Source organism: Panicum virgatum, chromosome 5K (genome assembly GCF_016808335.1).
Source record: "Panicum virgatum strain AP13 chromosome 5K, P.virgatum_v5, whole genome shotgun sequence".
Lineage (NCBI taxonomy): Eukaryota > Viridiplantae > Streptophyta > Magnoliopsida > Poales > Poaceae > Panicum > Panicum virgatum.
The window spans coordinates 3,494,426-3,515,733 of NC_053140.1; the positions used below are offsets into that span (position 1 = coordinate 3,494,426).

At 46.7% G+C, this 21,308-nt stretch overlaps 1 protein-coding gene and 1 long non-coding RNA gene across 2 annotated transcripts; both read left to right on the forward strand.

The window, feature by feature from the left end:
- The first annotated feature begins 261 nt into the window (after positions 1-261).
- On the forward strand, positions 262-1,366 carry LOC120705714. The gene is made up of 2 exons (XR_005688041.1): positions 262-777; positions 940-1,366. It is a non-coding gene; the product is annotated as an uncharacterized LOC120705714 (long non-coding RNA).
- A 9,879-nt stretch (positions 1,367-11,245) lies between these two features.
- Positions 11,246-15,261, forward strand: LOC120705715 (BTB/POZ domain and ankyrin repeat-containing protein NPR1-like). The gene is made up of 4 exons (XM_039990205.1): positions 11,246-11,845; positions 13,167-13,914; positions 14,097-14,297; positions 14,692-15,261. Exons 1-4 carry the CDS (start codon positions 11,315-11,317, stop codon positions 14,931-14,933), a joined length of 1,722 nt encoding a protein of 573 aa, XP_039846139.1. The 5' UTR covers positions 11,246-11,314; the 3' UTR covers positions 14,934-15,261.
- Positions 15,262-21,308: the final 6,047 nt, after the last annotated feature.

The window sequence follows — 21,308 nt, forward strand, 5'->3', positions numbered from 1 at the left end:
GCATCGTATCCCGCCCGCCGGCTAGCTCCCCTTCCGCCCAGATCTTTGTTTCCTGCTAGCAGTACATGGTGTTGACCGCTGACAGGTGGCGGCCGACGGTGACGCCTGCAGGGTACCCGTGCTGATCCTACGTGGGCGTGACGATGCTACGCGCCGAGGTGACGGTCGAGGGGGTGCCGGCTGTGCATTCGAGACGGTCAGCATGCGCGCGGGGGGGGGGGGGGGGGGGGCGAACGAAGCTGCCCAGATCGTGTAAAGGCGGTAGCATGTCGGCAGTCCAATGTGTGGTGTGGAGCAGAGGGAGCAAGCAAAATATCATGTCGGCAGCCAAACGTGATACTATTATTGATCAGCTGATGAAATCAGACTAAGCCGAACAGAGCGAATACCGGCCAGCAGAACTAGGTGAGAGGAAGCAAAGCAAGGCATTTTTCTACAGCCTACTTTCCCCTTCCTGCTACAGTTGGGAGCAGACGAAAAAGGGCGGAGGCCTGGCGACCTTGGTTTCCGGCGGCGATTCCACCGGCCCCCTCCCCCTCCCCCTCCGACGGTCGTGTGGCCGTCGGAGGGGAAGGAGGGCCGGGGAATTGGCGTGCGGGTGTTTATAGACTAGATAGGTTAGTGTCTAGGTCTAGGTTTTGCTCGTTGTTGAGGTCGACGATGGAGCTTCGAGGGCCGGGAGTGGTGGCCGCGATGGCGCTGCTCCGACGGCGATTTTTGTCTCTCGCCGGTGAGGAGGGTGTTCCCTGCATCTTGTCCGCGCGAAGATTTTGGGAGGTTTGTGTACCTCTACCTTGGGTTTGTCGGGGGATTGATTTTGCCATCTTTGTTTGATTTCGGTCGGATAAAGGAGGCAAGATTGAATCTGCCGCGGCTTGCTCTCTTTTGCTGCTGCAGGGGATCGACCTCTCGTCTCCCCTGTGTCGCCTTTTGGTCTAGGTTGTCGGTGCTGCCGGCGATCGTGGATCTCGTTTTCCGACTGTTGGTGTGGCGGCCGTCGGGGCGGATTGTTTTCTTTCTTCCTTCCTTCTTGCTGTTTGGGTGGTTGGTGGCCTTCTTTGTGTTGCTTTTTCCGCGGATTGGAGCTCTGGGGCAAGAGGAGGCGTAGGGAGGAGCCATATCGGAAGATGCTGATGGTCGTGTTCACTTCCCGAGGATTTCTTGCAGTCTTTCAATGTTTGAAGTCAGTTCTTCATTGTGGAGGAAAGCGGAAGCGGGTTGGGGGCTTCGGTTCGTGCTACTGCGACCAGATGGCCGTCGTCACTTGGAACGGAGGAGGAAGATGAACAGTTCCGTTGGCAGGGACCTGGTTGTAATTTTCTTTTTCTTTAGGGTTTTTCCTGCAAGAAAGGGTTGTACTGTGCTATCACTTTTCTTAATATAGTTACTACCTTTTCTCGCAAAAAAAGGAATTTTTGTACATGCATACACGTCGCAGTTCTACCGTTGAACGCACCGCCGCCTCCTCTAGTACGTCTGCTAATATTAATTAGTTTTATGTAGTTGATTAAGAAAATAGAGGCGTCACATGTTTCATTCTCGGAAGGTTTTTTCCTAACAAGAACCGTCAAACTGAAGTTAATTTGCTCGTGCGCAGCCAGCACCTAGACGCGTTCTTGAGAACGTGTCCCGGTGTACATGCATGCATCTAATTAAATTGCTTGGAAGAACGAAAACCAGTCCATGAACAACCTCAAAGTAGAATGCATCTGCAAGCACACATCGTCAGTTCGTCACGGCTGACATCAACTGCAGCGCCGTACTACTTGATCACTCGCCATGCATCTTTCGCAGCGGCCGCTAGCTAAAACAATACTAATAAGCCCTGATAGACCAATTTGCTACTCTCCTGCTGCTGTCGCACGAGTCGTACCACCTTCACATTTATGAAAACAAAAAAGCTAAGCTCTGCTCGTGATGATGTGAGGTGGTGGTCGTCATCGCTTTCCTCCAACCACGCGAGGTCATCGCTTTCCTCCAACCACGCGAGGTGGTGGTGGGGAGTGGCCGGCCTATCAGGCTAAGCACCGGCGGCATTGCCACCGCAATTGCCTCCCCCACCGGCCGGCGGTGGCCGTAGTTTTCTTATCCGGGGGGCGCGCGCGCGACGCATTTGGTGGATACGAAAAGCCCCGGCTTTCAGCGCTGATTTGTTTTATTTTATTTTATTTGCCGCACTAGCTAGCTCGAGGAGCAGATAGTAGTAGATAGATTTGTAGATATGTGGATTGATTGATTGGTTACGTTGATGGGCACGGTATACGGTGGTGCGCGCCGGTGTTTACATGCATTGTGTGTGCGCCGGCCGTCGCCGTCGTCGCCGGCTGCCGTGCATGCATGTTCTTTCCACCGATCCCTCTCCCTCCCTCTCCCCTGCATGCGCTGTGTGGTAGTCCGCAACAAGGTGGGGCGCGGAGTGGAGGCCGGGATCATGGATCCCCGGTCCCGGGAATGGAATCCATGCATGCATGTATATGGAATGGTGAATCTCCTCCCTGCCCGGAATCGAATCTCGCTAGCAGGCCAACACCCCGCTCTACGTGGTGGGTGGTGGCTCAAGCGTCTGGCGATCCGATGATTGCAAGTTTTTGAAACCAACACCTGATGAAAATGCAGCTATACCATCGGCTGGTCTTGCATGTGGTCCCAATCCGATGACCGGCCGCTAGCTTATTTGGCCTGATCGTCTGATCGATGGTGATGCCAATTGAATACGTAAGCTACTGTACCAAGCTACGGCCTACTATCTTGTACTAGTGCTTTCGAGGGCGTAGCTAGCTAGCTCTAGGTTTCATTTGCGTGCGTACTAGGGTCAGAAAAGGCCCCGTTTGGACGGACTCGGCGAATTTTGCTACTACTCGATTTGTTGGTTCGTGCGTGAGTTACTACCCGTGCCGTGCGGGTGCGGCGGCCGCTTGCTACACGTGTCCCGCCGGCCCAGCCGCCGCTTGGACGCACGGGTGTGGAAAAAAGAAATAACCCATTGTTTAGTGGTGAGCCCATCAGCATCGCTCCGCCTAGACGCATCACGATGCCCAGCCCAAAGGTAATGGATAGGCCTTGCGGTTATGACGACGAGATGCTAATCTAATGGGCTCTCTGTGGAGCGATTTGCAAAATGGCCGCACCCGCTGCTCGCTAAAAATTCGCAACCTAGTATAACCCATGTGCGGCCCATTGCGTTCTTCCTTGTACAGTACTGCTGCCTCAATCGCTCTCTCGTGGCCCATGGCGGCCCAAGCACGCCGCGTCTTCTTCCTCTCTCCTACGGCGTGCAGTGTGCACGAGACGTCACGACAGGGCAGGACAGGGAGTTCTTCAGGCTGCGTTGCCGACTATCCAGCCTGACAACCTCGTCCGGACGTCCAGGTGCTCTGCGCTCTGCGGGCTGCACGCCGCCGCAGTGCTCACCGAACCCGATCCAAACATTGATGGTTGATGGTTCTTGCTGCCGCCCGGGTTTTTTTTTTAAAAGTTTGGCCGGGTTTACCCTAGGGAGTCCAGGTCTCGTTTAGTTCGCGATTTTTTTTGACTGTTGACATTGTAATATTTTTGTTGTTATTTTATAATTAATATTCAATTATGGACTAACTGGCAAAGTGTCCCGCTCAAATAGCACGGGTAGCTAGCTTTTTTCTCCTAACATTTTGACTTCTTTTACATACAAAAATAGTTAAATAATTTTATTTTGTTGTTCATAACACTGGTTTTATCCATAATTATCATTTGCCCCCTCTTTTATTATTTAATGAGGGAGTTTCTTTTCAAAATTTATCTACTAAACATAAAGGTATGAGCCTAATAGTTTTATTTTTAAAATTTATCAATTAGCATACTATATTTAGTCTCATTATTTAAAAATTATTTTTCTATATACTGTTGTAAATTAAAATACATTTTCATTTATTTTCATGAATTTAGTTATTGACATGGACTTTTCATTTTTCTCGGGTTCCAATTCGATATGGGGTACTACTAATCTTCCTACTATTTTAATTTTAAAATTAGCAACTCATCATTTAGCAGTTGTACTTATCATGTATTCTTAAATAGATCATTAGATTATCATAAAAGTTAATGGTGTAAATTAATTTTTATTATTGTGGTAGTTAAAAGTCCTAATTCAAAATTTGTACATTGGTTCTTTACACAACTAATTAGCTTTCCAATCTAAATGGAAATTAAGAAACAATTTCTATTGTTTCAATGCATAATTTTAATCGTTTATTAATTGTATATGTCAGCTCATTTATTTAGCTATTTTGCTTCTAGATTTGCATATAAATGAGCTACTGATTTTTTTGAATTTAGATATTAATTAATTGTATTCAACATGGACTCTTTGTTCAACTAATATTTTCATTTTTCTATTTTCAAATTTATTTATTTGTTAATTGGGTTCGACATATTGATTCTTTGGATATTCGTAGACCATTAAATCATCATAAATCCAGTAGTGCGTGACCATTTAATCATACTGTTTACTGGAATTGTAATGTAATATTTCTAGGTTTTGCATGTGAGATTAGCATTCTTTGTCTACTATAAAATCAGAAAAGCCTAGCAACGATAGACCAATTGGTCTGCCGTGCACCTGGCACCCTGCCGGCCCAGGTTCGATCCCTTGTCAGGGAGAATTTGTTGGCCGAGGGTGGTGTGGTTTATCCGTGTGTCAAAAAAACATCTCCTCGCCTGTCCCACTTCAAAGCACCGGTCTAAGGCCGGTCCCGTTTCACATGGGTTGCGGTGCCGCTGTGTACAGGTGGGGCAGGGGTTCGGAAATTTTCTCGACTTGTGTAAGGAGGTCTTCTTCCTACAACACTATGACATGGGGGTGGTCTTGCCCCCACAATTCGAGTTTTTTTATAAAATCAGAAAAAAAAACAATGCACCATTCCACATTGAGGATCAATAATTCTTCTACCACGATGCTATCTAGCTTGATCTTGTATGATAGTTTTATTTCTATATCACAACTTGGCCAATTAACCATAGGAGTTTTGATCCCTATCGGTTCAGCAAGAACTATTTCTCTCCATGAGCACAACTTGAAGCTTCCTTTGCCTGTTTTCACATTGAGTCAATGCTGCTCACCAAAGCGAACCCTTTCATCTAGTCTCTCATATATCTCTTCTCTCCTCGCTACTCAATTTTCATGACATGCCACTCCACTTCAGCATACTCGCTAATGTGGAAAAGCTCTCGCTCGAGTATCGCGCGCCCACCAGGTACAACCATCATAGTACCCGACTTGGAGGGGACTGGACATATGAGAGCCACAGAGGAGGGCGCAACCCTGGAGACAATGATAGGCCCGCCATCAAGGACCAAGTTAGTATTGAGTAATGTGGAGCACGGAGTAATGATAGGTGAATTTATGATGAATGACCAGCTCACCTGATCTTTCAAATTTCTCGGCATCTAAACAACTATTTATTATTATTTCATATATCTATTGACCATGTTTGATACATATACATATTGACTAAATTAGTTTGCACCATTCGATCTTCATAAAATCTAACGCGTGCTTCTCTTTTTTAGGTTAAGATAGAATTTCTAGACCCTGTCGGCGAATGCAGTGACTTCTTTTAACACTCTACATAATATTCACAAAATTAGTTGTAAAATTTATCTATTTCGACATTCTTACTATTTTTGCTTTATTGTTCCATGCTTGTTCGTTTATTGCCAGCTATCCAAGTCATTTTTTAAATAATATGATCAAAATTTATAATATTCAAAATATCAAGGGTGCAACAAAACCATTATTTTAGCTTATTGTAGTAACTAATAACGTTCACAAAAATAATTGATAAATTTTGTGGATGTGAACGAAGTCAAACAAGCTGCCAGGTTCTTTAATTGGATGTCAGTATCATTAAGAGAAGGAAGATGTCAATGTGGAGGTGCTTTTGCCCTGCTGCAAATCTTCCTTGTTATGACTTCAAGCGTCATATCTAGGTTCTGGCCGCCTGCTTGCGGCGTCTAGAAGGTGTCGAGCCACATGCACATCTAAAGGTGTTTGATCCACTTGATCTAAAGGTGCTCGTGGTGCTAACACATCATCTGCCTTGAGTCCGTGACATCAAGAACTGATTACGGAAATAGTGAGCATCACCAAAGACCTTCGCTCCTTGTAGCTTTTGCCGCATCTCCAAATTCCATCCCAGTAACCAATGCCAAGGTATGGATTTCTGTGGTCTAAAGGCACCCGTTCCTCCCCTGACATCGCTAAAACTATCCAAGCAGCATGCTTCTTCACGTTGGATCAGAGTCAACCGCTTGGTCTTGGATTTGAGCAACGATTGTTGGAGTCGACGGGTGGCGGCCTTCGCTGCCTTGGGCCAACCATGGTGGCGGCGCTCGCGAGGTCAGGAGAACGGCTCGTGGAAGCAGATGGGGGATGGGCGGCATCTCAGCAAGAATAAGGGTACGGTGATGCCAGCCTTTGGTATATGGAGCGGTCTTTTATTTTGTTTCGGTTACCTTAGATTCTTATTAGAATTTGAGCCGTATTCTATAAAGACTTTATGGGTTACTGTAAACCGTTAGATGTTCATAAAATATGACGGTGTATATCTTTCACTTTTTTAAATTAACATGATAATTTCTAGATCCTTTCGGCTACCGTGGTGGCTTTTTTTAACACTATTGTATTAAGATAATAAATTAGATTTAAAAGTTTCGTCTCGTGCTAATCAGTTAAACTGTGTCATTAGTTATTTTTTCAATTATATTTAGTGCTCCATGTATGTATTAAAAAATTTGATGTGAAGGATACTGTAGAATTTTCTTTTGAGAATTATACAGGGAAGCTCAGCAAGTCGCTTGCACGAGTGGGCCTGCCCAGGGCTCGGTCGCTCTTGCTCGTCGGCCACCCCCTCCTTCCTTCTTGGTTGACGACAGCCACGTCGGTCGCCGTTCCGGCTGACTTTGACTTGGACCGGGCCATCAACGAACGGGACGGGACGGAACGCGCCTTCCTTTTAGGATTTCTCCTGCATCACCGGTTGGTTAATTACTCTTTATTAATCTTTATCCCAGGCCAAAATGGGAGTGAACACGGGCACGTGCTCACCGGATTAATTCCTTGACCGACCGACCGGCCCGGCCGTGCTCAACTCCACTCGGAACCGTACGTGTCCTGTCCATCGTCGTCGTTCCAGGCGAGCACCTTTCGGCTCCACCAGATGTGCGAATCCAGCCAGGAACCTTTGTTCCAGGTTCCAACCAGCTGATTCTGTACAGTACAGGGCAGCCGGCCGGGCAAGGGTGGCTGCCTGGGTTGGTGCGGCCGCGGCCGTGGAGGGAGACATATCTGGTGCAATCACGGAACTGGTGAAATCACCATACAATCAAACTAAAAAGGTCTTCAAAAAATTCTGAAAAAAATTATGAATGTACATCTCGGTCTACCCCATCTACATATAAATTTTCACGATCAAATTCATCTTACACTTGCAGTTACAAAAAAGACAAATTTTCTGACAATCATTAACGTTCAAATGCAACCCAAATTTGTCTTTTTTGTAACTGCAAGTGTAAGATGAATTTGATCGTGGAAATTTATATGTAGATGGGGTAGACCGAGATGTACATTCATGATTTTTTTCAGAATTTTTTGAAGACTTTTTTAGTTTGATTGCACGGTGATTTCACCAATTCCGTGATTGCACCAGATATGTCTCCGCCGGTGGAGGGCAGCGACACGGCCGTGATGGTCGCCATGTCGCTGCCCGGGTCCAGCAGACAGATACCGCTCAGGGGCCCACCGGACAGCGACAGTGGGGAAAGTGGTCGTTAGGCGGCGGTCCACCCTGGCTGGACGGAGAGGGTGCGTTGCACAGGGACATGCATGTGCCGTGAAGAGTAAGGCTCATTTTAACATATATTAATAGTATGAGTAGAGAAGAGAGATAAGTATCATAAAATGTGAGAGGAGTGTCATCACCATGACACTCCACTAACACAATTTTCAAATTTTCAGTCTTGGTAACTGTATCGATGACATTTCTACTGAGACTGTCCTAAATAAGAATTTATATACATACAGTGGAGTGTCATTAACACAAAGGCACTCTTTCACTGTCTTAGTGCCTTGGGAGTTCAGCCATACTAATCCATCTATCTGTCCACATGAAGCCATGTCCTAACAAAAAGTCTTGCTTCGCTCGCCCGGTGCTACTCGTACTCCATCTGAAAGGATTAATTAAGCTCGAGAGAATCACGAATAATCCAGGGTCAAAGTGCGTGCGCGTCGTCTTTTTTTTTTTGCGGTAAACGATGTGCGTCGTCTAAATGCCACTACATGTACCCTGTTAAGCACTTAAGCAGATGAGCGGTTAGGTACAAGATTCCAGCGTGACGTGCAGCGGTTTTTTTTATGCATGCACCATCCGAGGCCTGCGCTTCCGGATCGCCATCGTCACCATCCACGCAGATGGCTCCAACGAAATCCCGTTTAGAGTGGTCCAGCAGCTAAGTACCTTAGAACTGTCCCCCATCACTGCACCCATACTAAAAGCGTTTCAGATAATTAAGCATTTAGACTAAAGTGAAGCTACCCGTATTTAATTATTCAACTTTTCGTGCCGAAACAGGCATGCTTGGCAGTACTACTGGAACCAACGGAGGATTGATTGAATTGAAGGCAGATGGTGCTGAATTGAAGGCAGAAGGTGCTGGATGTGCTTGACCGGACGAACCAACGGATGATGCTGGATGTGCTTTGCTCACTCCGATCCTCTGCCAAAGGGAAACGAAAACAAACAATTCACGGCTAGCTCCCTCCATCCAATAATATAAAAAGTGTCAAAAATCCCAATTTTCAGCCGGACTAAGTAACGTCGCGCCTTACAAGGTCGTGAGTTTGAACCCTAGCTGGAATGAATTTTCGCTTGTGGGTAAACAAATCTTTCTCGTTGTGTTTGCCGCAAGGCTTGACTCTCGAGCCTGGGCTAGAATTCGGAAGGTTTTCCATGACCAGAATAAAAAACGATGGGTCCGTTCACCCTCCGGCCTTGTTTTTTATTCTAAAAAATCCCAATTTTTAAGATCGACTTGGTCGTCGTAACATATCAAATCTGAGACCGCTCCCTATAAAAGAAATTGAAATGACTAGACCTAATTTTTTAAGACTTTCCCGTGTGAAACAGCGCCAAAGTTGATTGAGTCTGTGTTCACTTTCCTCAAATTTTTCAAACTTTCCATCACATCGAAATCACATCGAAACATTAAATATAGCAAATGACTCATGCATGGAGTACTAAATGTAGGTAAATAAAAAAAAACTAATTGCATAGTTTTGATGTACGCTCAAATTTTTCAAACTTTTCATCACATCGAAATCACATCGAAACATTAAATATAGCAAATGACTCATGCATAGAGTACTAAATATAGTTAAATAAAAAAAACTAATTGCATAGTTTTGATGTACGTTGCGAGACGAATCTTTTGAGCCTAGTTAGCCTATGTTAGAACAATATTTATCACAAACAAATGAAAAGTGCTACAGTATACTACAGTATCCGATGTGACTCTTTTTACCAGTTTTTCGCGGATCTAAACACACCCTCATACGATGGAGGGGGAGAAGAAGCTGGAATATTTTATTTGAAAGTCAGAAATTAATTAAGGCATGATGGGCACGCATGCAGCTAACAGTAGCACACATACAGTAGCAGCTACGAGATTCCATGGTCAGATCGATAGGCACTGTTTTAAGGAGCTATTTTAAAGAGCTAGTGCTAAATTTTAACACTTATGCATATGCTAAAATATTTTAATTTAAAATGTAGTTCATTCTATTAGTATTTCTGTTTGAAAGATGTAGTGCTAAAATTTAGTATTTTCATGCATTAGCACTACGTTAGCACTCGGATCCTCTGCATCCAGCTGTCGATCGAGACGCCGGCCAAAAATACTATGTATAATAATTGAAACAAATAAATCTCACTCGCTTTCACGAGCGAGCCGGTCAAAGGTGGTCCACAAAGCCGGCTTCTCAACTGTCGCGTCAGAGACGCAAAAACTAACATCGGTTGGTGCTACCTCGACGCGCCCATGCTCGGTCCCAACTCCAAACTGTGGGCTGGAATCTGGGCTAGTGCCGGGCGTATCTCGTAGCGCCCCGCCTTGTTTGGAGTAAGGAAAAACGTAGGCTCGGCGGGTCGGCACTGTGTATGCAATGCAAATGCTGTGCAAGCAAGCAAGCTCCGGTGCCGTCCAGCCCGGCGCTCGGCTCACTCTGGCAATGCCATGGCATGGCATGGCATGGCACGGCAGATCACCCACGTCCTTCCGGTGGCAACCGCACCGGACACGGAGGCTGCTGGAGCTAGCGGGATAGATTTATTGACTTGTGGTGTTTGTTTACGCCCAAGAGGAAGGAAGAACTTATCTTCTTCTTCGGCACCTACGCGGGCAAAGGCCTTTCTTTTATGTCTCCGGGGTTGCAAAGTGGAAAGCCTTCTAGTACTAGCTGTGTTTCTTCATTCTTCCCATCTCGTCCTTCAAACCCACGGTAATTGCGTATCAAGCCTTGGGCAGTGTGGTTGCTGGCAATTAACATTTGACACCGCAGGTTCACCTGCAAAAAATATTTGCAATCCAAGCTTGTCTTCTTAGGTGCCGAACAATGTTTGTATTTAGATTTGTCAGGCTAATTTGTTAGCGCAATGATATAGCAACATTTAGAAAATATATAAACTACAGGACGTCAGGACACGGAGAGCAATACCCTCTCTTCAGATACAAGTACGTACCGACTTTTCACGGGTTATAAGAACAGATACGGCAAAGAAATAAGAAGATGATGCATTCACCTTTGGACGGCGAAATAAATGCCTAAATCAGAGCAATACGCTGCAGTTTCGGCTAGTAGCAGCAGGAAATGACAAAGTGGAGGTTGGTCAACTGTAGGACCTAATTGAGAAATCTAAGAAGCAGGGGCCCAAATCACAATGCTTGCCCCATATAGGGGTGGTAAAAGGGCCTAATATTTTAAACTAGAAAATCTAAGAGTCGAATCTAAAAAAACCGGACTCTAATCATATATCATATATAATTTTGAGTTAAAAAATTTAAGACTTTATTAAATTGTGAAGAGACTATTAGAGCCATACTCATTACCACTCCTACCCCATCATCTGATCTGCCACATCAGTCCCGCCGTTTACTAATGCCACAAACCATCAGAAAATAAAACCCGTCTCTTTCCCCGCGCCCCTTCCTCCCTCCCCGCCTCCGCTCGCTTCGACTTCCTCGCGGCTTCCCACCAACTCGGGCTCCGGCGCGCCGCCCCCAGCCAATGGAGCCCATGGACAGCCAGGTCACCGCCGTCGCGCTCTCCGACTCCGACAGCTTCTCCGTCGACGGCGCCGACGCGGCGGACGCCGACCTGCAGGCGCTCCGCCGCCTCTCCGACAACCTCGCCGCCGCGTTCCGCTCCCCCCACGACCTCGCCGACGCGCGCATCACGGTGCCCGGCGCGCCCGACCTCCGCGTGCACCGCTGCGTGCTCTGCGCGCGCAGCCCCTTCCTGCGCGACCTCTTCGCGCGCCGCGCCGCGGGCGCCGGCGAGGGGAAGGACAAGGACAAGGACAAGGTCGAGCTCCGGGAGCTGCTCGGCGAGGAGGTGGAGGTCGGCTACGAGGCGCTGCATCTGGTGCTCGAGTACCTCTACAGCGGCCGCGTCGGCCCCCTGCCCAAGGCGGCGTGCCTCTGCGTCGACGAGGGCGGCTGCGCGCACGTCGGCTGCCGCCCCGCCGTCGCCTTCATGGCGCAGGTCCTCTTCGCGGCCTCCACCTTCGAGGTGGCAGAGCTCACCAGCCTCTTCCAGGTCCGCATCCATCTCCCCCGATCCCCCTCTCACCTCGCGGCTCACGCCGCGCGTGCCGCCAAAAAGGATGCCGCCTTAGCTTGCCCAGCGATTCATGGCGCCCGTTTTGGTTTTTCTGATTGCTGTGATGCGTGTTGATTGCTCAAAAGGTTGCCTGCAAAGCGGCTTGCTTTGTCTGTTGCGCAGCGCACGCAGATGTTGCCTGAAGCGGCAAACTTTTTCTTCATTGCATTTGGAAAACAACGCTAATCATTAGTACAATCTGGCTGCTACGGTGGCAATAAGCTCGTGCTGGTTGTAAAGTGAATGGTAAGGTTTTGGATTAGACCAGGACAGGTCGAGTTGTGTGCAATTGTCGTCAGCTGCTTCTGCTTGCACGTGTGCACAAACAGTGATATGCAACATAGATCGTCAATCAACTAAAATCGTGCCCTGTTTAGTTGGGCCAGGTACAATTTGATCAGAAACTACCTGGGTACATGTTTTTTGCACGCTAAAAATCTGCTCCGGTTTGACAGGTTGAGTAAGATGTGTTTTACGGTAAATTGCTGTAACTGTACTGCAGATATGATAAAGCTGTTTACTATTTCTGCTACCAGAAAAAAGACAACTTTTTAGAGTACTGAATAGAAAGAGATCAAACTCTGCATTATCTACTCTGGGCTACTAGGATACCGACAGTTTACATAGATACAGCAACGATTCCCATGCAAACAAAACAAAACGAAACCGGCATAGTTTTGATGGTCCGGACAAGATAAGGCAGGCAGGCAGCACTCTGGACACCATTTATGGAGTGCGATAAATAACACGTTCTCAGTCCTTGATTGTAGTTCAACAAACCCACTAAGCTATCTCTAGAAAGGAAAATAATAAAAAAAAGGTATAAGAAGCAAAGAAATTGCCGATCAGGAACAATTATCTCTATTATGGTGAAACTTACCATTGCTACCTTGCACAGAAAATATATTATTTGATTAGAGCTCTGTGCTATGAAGAAAATACTTAGTACTAAAAACATCAGGCCATTAATGTTTACAGAAAATTAGTTTCACAATTTTCTAGAGCTCTCAAAGTGGGAGTGTAGAACCCGGTTGTCCTATCTAACCATTCTGGGCTACTGGCAACTGTCCTGTTTAGGCATGTGCTAGTCTCTGCATATGCCAAGCACGGTTACTCCATTTCTACCTGCTTCCCCATTTCTGACACCATTTTTAATAAAAGTCTATAACCACTCTGTGTTTGTAATGCTATCATTATTCGTGACTTTTGCCATTAACCTGCTGTTACTCAGCCATATTGATCTTGATTTTCCCTGCAGCGGCGGCTCCTTGATGTCCTTGACAAGGTTGAAGTAGACAACCTCCCACTGATCTTATCTGTTGCAAACTTATGCAGCAAATCTTGCGTGAAACTGCTCGAGAGATGCCTTGAGATAGTAATTCGGTCAAATCTTGATATGATTACTCTCGAGAAGGCTTTGCCTCCAGATCTTCTTGAACAAATTGTTGATGCAAGGCTAAGTCTTGGATTAGTTTCCCCTGAAGACAAGGGCTTCCCTAACATACATGTAAGAAGAGTACACAGAGCGCTGGATTCCGATGATGTGGATCTAGTCAGGATGCTACTCAAGGAAGGAAAAACTAATCTTGATGACGCATATGCATTGCACTATGCTGTTGAACATTGTGACTCAAAGATCACAACAGAGCTTCTGGATCTCGCACTTGCAGATGTTAATCATAGGAACCCGAGAGGTTATACAGTTCTTCATATTGCTGCTATGAGAATGGAGCCTAAAATCATTGTCTCTCTTTTGACCAAGGGAGCTCGGCCATCAGACCTCACATTTGATAATAGAAAAGCAGTACAGATATCTAAGCGGCTTACAAAGCATGGGGATTACTTTGGGCCTACTGAGGATGGAAAACCTTCTCCAAAAGATAGATTATGTATTGAGATACTAGAGCAAGCTGAAAGAAGGGATCCACAACTTGGAGAAGCATCGGTTTCTCTTGCAATAGCAGGAGACAGTCTGCGTGGAAAATTGCTGTACCTTGAAAATCGAGGTATTTTCAGTTTGCAAAGTGCGTATAGTGCCATGCTTTTCAGAACAATTTGTTCAAACACAGCTGGTGGTGTTGCACGAAGAGCACTGTTCTTTACTAGCAATTAATTGAGTAACTAGTGTTTTGAACTTCTCTTTCATTCTTAGTTATGTCTTCATATATTTTCCTTTTATGTTATGCAGTTGCTTTAGCGAGGATATTGTTTCCGATGGAGGCAAAGGTAGCAATGGACATTGCCCAAGTTGATGGAACCATGGAATTTAACCTTGGTTCTAGTGGTAATCTGCCTACCGGGATACAGCGGACAACTGTTGATCTAAATGACACTCCTTTCATAATGAAGGAAGAACACTTGACTCGGATGAGGGCTCTCTCCAAAACAGGTGACACTCGGCCTGCCTTTTTTTTTTAAAAAAAATAGTATCACACTGCTTTATTTTCATCTATTGCTGTTTGCCTCTTCAGCATTATATCTGTTGTGATGGAAACTGAGCTTCCATCAGTCTTCAGGTTTAGAAGTTTACTGTCATATACATGGTCAGATATGAATGAATTAGTCTGTGAAGCGTGGGCACTTTTCTCCTTTTCACTCCTTGAGAGTGATAACTGATGTTCCATAACAAAATATGTTTAACTTGAATATGCAAATTTTACTGTGGTCATATGAAATTGTTTTCTGACCCCCAGTTATTGAGTTCTAGTCTTACTGAACTGTGGGACTTAGAAGCAGTATACAATTGAAACCCGGACTAATTACAAGATGACTTTGTGTACCAGTGGAACTTGGGAAGCGCTTCTTCCCGCGGTGTTCAAAAGTACTCGACCAGATCATGGACGATGAACCAGAGCTGGTTTCTCTCGGGAGAGACACATCCACTGAGAAGAACAGGAGGTTCCATGACCTCCAAGACGTGCTCCAGAAGGCGTTCAGTGAGGACAAGGAGGAGAACGACAGGTCGGCCCGTTCATCTTCCTCCTCGTCGACAACATCGATGGGAGCCGTCCGCCCTAGGAGATGAGAGGAAACCGTGGGCCCGATCCCGCCATTTTGATAGCTGATGCCCATCTGTGTAAAATGTCCGCATGGTTCTAACCGTCCAGCATTGCCTGATATTCTCCGTGGCTAATCTGTTGGCCAATATAGAGCTCTTAGTTGTGCTCACTTGCGCTTGTACAGTAATACTGCAAACCATATATATAGGGCTTAGTATCTCCATAGAATTCCGTGATGGCTGTATATGTAAAAAGCCCAGATGCTTGGGTTTTGAATGGTGGTAGTAGAGATCAGCGATGGATTGCCGAGTGGTAAAATGAATTGCAAATCATTACCAGTTAATGTTTGATGCAGGGATGAGATTTTCTGCTGCGGCATGACCGGTTCTTGCTAATTTTTGCATGGTTGGACAACATCTCTGTAGTCTGCTGCTGGTGATTGCTGAACCACCACCACCTATACCAGCAGCTGAAAACTACACTGTGTCCTTGCCCTGCTGTTACTCTCGGACCATGTTTGTTTTCAGGGACTTTTTTTAGTCCCTGTCACATAAAAAAGAATCTTATTATTTTGGAGTATCAAATAAAATTTATAAATTTTATTGACAGCTGAGTGCTAATTCTAGATGAATCTAATGAGTCTAATTAATCTATAATTTACTACAGTGATGCTACAGTAGCCATCCGCTAATCGAACTGAGGTGAGTCATCTTTTCTCGTGTTATGCCCCAATTCAAGTAAAGAGTTAAGGTGTGGAGTTCACCGTGTTATGCCCCAATTCAACCGGGGTGAGTCTTCAAAAAGGGCCTGTTTTGCAGAGCTCCGACTCCTTCAAAAACAGCTCCGGCTCCAGCTCCTCTAGTGGAGCGGCTTCTCTGGTGGAGCAGAAGCTGTTTTGAAAAATGTTTGGCAAAACAGCTCCACCTATTGGATTGAGATTGTATAATGTCTAAATTGCCCTTCTCATATAGCCTTTTACTTTTTTCTTCAGTTTTTCTTCTTTTCCCCTTTTCTTTCTTTTCTTTTTTCCCCTCTCCTTTCCTTTTTCTCTCCCTTTTCTTTTTTCTCCTCCTCTCCTCCTTATCCATTCGCCCCGCCTTCCCCGTCCCGGTCTGGGAGCTCCCCCGGTTTGCTTCCATCTCCACCGCCCCACCTCCCCGCCGGCTCTACCCCTTCTTGACGGCGGCTTCGGGGCATATATAGGCGGTTCTGGTCGATGGTTTTGGTAAAACACCGACTAGGGTTGACGAGTACTTCGTGCTGAAGAAAGTTGAGGCCGATTGGGCCCTGGAATGGGCTAGGCTGGCTGGCTTAAGGGCTCCAGGCCGGCCGGCCTGGGCTCCTTTTGGCCCCTTTCAGCTCCATCTTTCGCGTGCGGGCTCTTCTCCTTATTCTTCATCTTAGCCCAGTTGTGACCCTGCGTCAAAACAACTCCGAAAATGTCCAATTTCCTGCCAAAATGCAACATGCTCCAAAATCCAAGACAAAATCGAAAACGGTCAAGTTCGGGTGCCAAGTGGCGGGTTAGTCCATGAATCTTCCCGAAGAAATTACCAAAATCACTCCTAATTATATAATAAAATGGGTACTTAAGGAGCGCCAACATACACCTACCAGTTCATGGAGCTGGCTCGATATGCACCAGAGGAAATGGATAATGATGAAAAGAAGCAGGACATGTTCAAAAAGGAATTGAACCCAGAACTCCGGACCTTACTTACCCCTCAGATCTATCCGGACTTCAACACTCTGATGAACAAGGCCATTCTCACAGAAAGGGCCAAAGCTGAAGAAAGGAAGGATAACAAGCGTAAGTTTATGGAATGCAAGGCCCACCAGCAAGACCGCTTTCAGAAACCAAGAAGCTTCAGCTATACTGCACCAAGACCTCAGGCCCCAATGCAGTATAGGACCCAGTCTCAGGTGACAGGCTCCCAGGTTGCTAACACACAGTTCCGGAGCCAGACCACCATAAAGGCCCCGTAGAGCAATGCCAGCCAATTCACCACCAACAACAACAATGCTAGGGCCTGTTTCAACTGCCGTGAGACAGGGCATTACATTGCCAACTGCCCGTATGCCAAAAACAAGCCTGCCGCATCGGTCTTCTCCAATTCGGTGAATGGGCCTAGGCCACCTGTATCCGGAGCCAACCGTGTCCCCATCGGCAGCAACAACAATGGCAACAATAACAACATCCAGCAGCCTTATGGACGAGCCCGCGTCAACCACATCAATGCGCAGGAGGCTCAGGGTGCACAAGGAGTAGTACTTGGTGAGTTCCTAGTCAGCTCAAATCTGGCAACAGTATTATTTGATTCTGGAGCATCACACTCATTCATAACGTTAAGCTTCGTGGATAAGCATAAAATACCTACAGTACTACTAAAAACACCCATATTAACCTGGACGCCTGGAGGTGACATCAAGTGTCAACTAGGTTGTCTACGGGTAAGGATCAATTTAAGTGGGGTAGAATTTCTAGCAGACCTAGTAGTACTTAAATCTAAGGGAATAGACGTGATCCTTGGAATGGACTGGTTAAGCCTGCACAATGCTCTCATAGGTTGTACCGACAAGATGGTACACCTAACGAACCCAGAAGGAGTACGAGTGACCTGCCATACTCGGGGAAGTGGACCAGACCCAATGGTGTTTTCCCTGAAGAACTTCCCGGAATGCCACCAGATAGGGATATAGAGTTTGTCATCGACCTTGTCCCTGGAACCTCTCCTATAGCCAAGAGACCCTATAGGATGGAAGCCTCTGAATTGGCAGAATTAAAGAAGCAGCTGGAAGAACTCCTGAACCAAGCTCGTCGCCTTGGGGAGCCCCAGTCCTATTTGTCAGGAAGAAGGATGGGAGTATGAGGTTGTGCGTAGATTATCGGGCACTGAACGAAGTTACCATCAAGAATAAGTACCCCCTCCCCAGGATTGATGACCTTTTCGATCAACTAAAAGGAGCCAAGTACTTCTCCAAGATTGATCTAAGGTCAGGATATTTTCAGCTCAAGATTAGAGAAAATGACATTCCAAAGACATCTTTTGTCACCCGTTACGGGCAGTTTGAGTTTACGGTGAGGTCTTTTGGACTCACCAATGCACCTGCTTATTTTATGAATCTCATGAACAAGGTGTTTATGGACGAGTTAGATAAGTTTGTCATAGTCTTTATCGATGACATACTTATTTACTCCAAGAGTGTCCAGGAACACGAGCAACATCTGCGGGTAGTATTGGAAAAGTTGAGAGTACATAAGCTATATGCCAAATTCAGCAAGTGTGAATTCTGGCTTGAGAAAGTAGCTTTCCTTGGTCATATTCTGACCGCAGATGGAGTAGCAGTGGACCCTGAGAAGGTCGAAGCAGTCTCCAACTGGCAGCAACCGACCAATGTTACTGAAATCAGAAGCTTTCTTGGATTAGCTAGGTATTATCGGAGGTTCATTGAAGGATTTTCCAAGATAGCCCGGCCCATGACAGAGCTGCTTAAGAAGGAAAAGAAGTTTGTTTGGACGGAGTCCTGCGAGAGGAGTTTCTAGGAATTGAAGAGAATGTTGACAACTGCCCCAGTACTAACCCTACCAGATATTCATCGAGATTTTGTAATTTTTTGTGACGCATTCCGACAAGGATTGGGTTGTATACTCATTCAAGACGGGAAGGTAGTGGCTTATGCTTCCCGACAGCTCAGGCCTCATGAGCAGAATTACCCAACACATGATCTGGAGTTTGAGCCGTAGTGTATGCCCTCAAGATTTGGAGACATTATCTAATTGGAAATAAGTGTGAGATCTACACCGACCATAAGAGTCTGAAGTATATTTTCACCCAGCCAGATTTGAACTTAAGGCAAAGAAGGTGGTTAGAACTGGTTAAGGATTATAATGTGGAAATTCATTACCACCCTGGCAAAGCTAATGTGGTAGCCGATGCCTTAAGCCGAAAATCTTATGGACCAAAGGATGCCCATCTACAGGAAGAAATGACACGATTGAATGTGCACATTGTCCCTCGAGGTTCCATTCGCAAGATGAGCGTTCAACCCACTCTGGAGGATAAAATCAGAAAAGCCCAAAGTTCGGACAAGGACTTGATGGAAATCTGAATACAGACTGGAGAAAATAAGGCACCAGACTTTAGAGTGGATAATGAGGGAACTTTATGGTATAAAAATAGGATTTGTGTGCCCCAGGAAGGAGACTTCCGGCAAATAATCATGGATGAAGCCCATAACTCGGCCTACTCCATCCACCCAGGATCCACCAAGATGTATATGGACTTAAAACAAAAATATTGGTGGAAGGGAATGAAGACAGATATTACACGGTTTGTCGCCTATTGTGATACTTGTCAAAGGATCAAGGCCGAACATCAGAAGCCAGCAGGATTGCTGCAACCCTTACCCATCCCGGTTTGGAAATGGGATGAGATAGGAATGGACTTTGTAGTGGGTTTGCCCAGAACACAGACTCACTAAAGCGGCTCATTTCATATCCGTACGGACCAATTACGGTGGAGAAAAGCTAGCTAAGCTTTATGTGGAAAATATAGTAAAGTTACATGGTGTGCCTAGCAGAATTGTTTCAAATAGAGGGACCCAATTCACCTCTAGGTTTTGGAAAAGCTTGCATAAAGCCATGGGCACCAAATTGGATTTCAGCTCCGCTTATCACCCACAAACGGATGGCTAAATAGAAAGGGTAAATCAGATTATGGAGGATATGTTGAGAGCATGTGTCCTTACCTATAGCAAGGATTGGGAGCAGAGTTTGCCCTATGTGGAATTTTTATACAACAACGGTTACCAAGCAAGCTTGGGCATGTCACCATTCGAAGCTCTTTATGGGAGAAAATGTAGAACTCCTCTGATGTGGTCAGAAGTTGGAGAACGTGCCCTAGTCGGACCCGCACTCATAAAGGAAGCAGAAGAAAGAGTGGCCGAGATTAGAGAGAAGCTGAAGGCCACCCAGTCTCGACAGAAGAGCTACGCAGACAAGAAGAGACGAGAAATAATTTTCAACCCAGGAGAGTTCATCTACCTTAAGGTTTCACCTATTTGGGGAACTCGAAGGTTTCAAATACAAGGAAAGTTGGCCCCTCGGTACATTGGACCGTACCAAGTTCTGAAGAAAGTCGGAGCCGTAGCATATCGTCTGGAGCTACTAGAAGGAATGTCAGATATACACCCGGTGTTCCATGTATCCCAGCTAAGGAGATGTTTGAGGGTATCTGAGAAGGAGCATGTGCCAGAAGAAGAAATAGATCTACAAACAGACCTTCGGTACCAGGAAGTACCTGTCAAGATTTTGGACACTGTCACTAGGAGGACAAAAAACTCTGAAGTACGGATTTGCAGAGTACAGTGGAGCAGACACGGAATAGAAGAAGCTACATGGGAATGTGAAGATGCTCTGAAGAAAGAGTTTCCACATCTGTTTAGGAGCCAGCCGAATCTCGAGGACGAGATTCATTTTCAGTGGGGTAGGTTTGTGACATCCCGAAAAATTTACCAGAATAAATCACGCGCTAAAAATAATTTTCAAAACTCTTTTCATCGTTGAGCTCCATCATTCCTAAACCTCTGAGCCCTAATTCCACCGAAACATTTCCCATCGGATCTCTGTCCCGACAACCGATTTCAATCACCGTTCCATCTCCCTTTTTCTCCTCGCTCCGCGTGCATCGCCGTCCCGACCGGACGTCGCAGCGCGCGTGGCCGACCCACCCCGCGGTCGCCGCCGCGAATATCGCCGGCGCGTGCTCGCTCGCTCTCTCTCTTTCTCTCTCTCTCTCTCTTTCCTTTTCTTTTTCTTTTTCCTTTTTCCATTTTCCTTTTTTTCCTCCTCCTTTCTTCCTCCCTCTCCTCTGCCACGCGCTCCCGAACACCGCTCAGCTCGGCGCTGCCCCCCCGTTCCATCCGTGCACCCGCGCACGCCCGGCCGCCCCCACGCGCTCCACGAGCGCACCCACGCGCACCACGCGGCCGCTCCGCTCGCCGACCCATCCCGTCGCCTGGCCACCTTGCCGCGCCGCCCGCCGAGCCGCACTGCCAGCACAGTGCCACTGCCGGTCCCGCCGCCATTAAGGCCGCCCCGACGAGCACACCGGCCACCACCGGCGCCCCTCCTCCCCACCGCCTTCCAACACCTATAAGTAGGCCTCGATGTCACCCACCACCACCACCACTCACCCCGCCACCGCTAGCCGCCTCCGCAAGCTCCCAGCGCCGCCGCCACACACAGCTCTGGCCGCCGCCCGCCGGCCACCGTGGGCGCACCTTCTCGGTCCATCCCAGCCCAAGGTGAGAAGGGCACTAGGATGCCCTCGCTCCCCTCATCGTTTCCCCCTAGCCCTGGCCGCCACCGCGCCCCACAGTGCCGCCGTTCGCCGCCCACC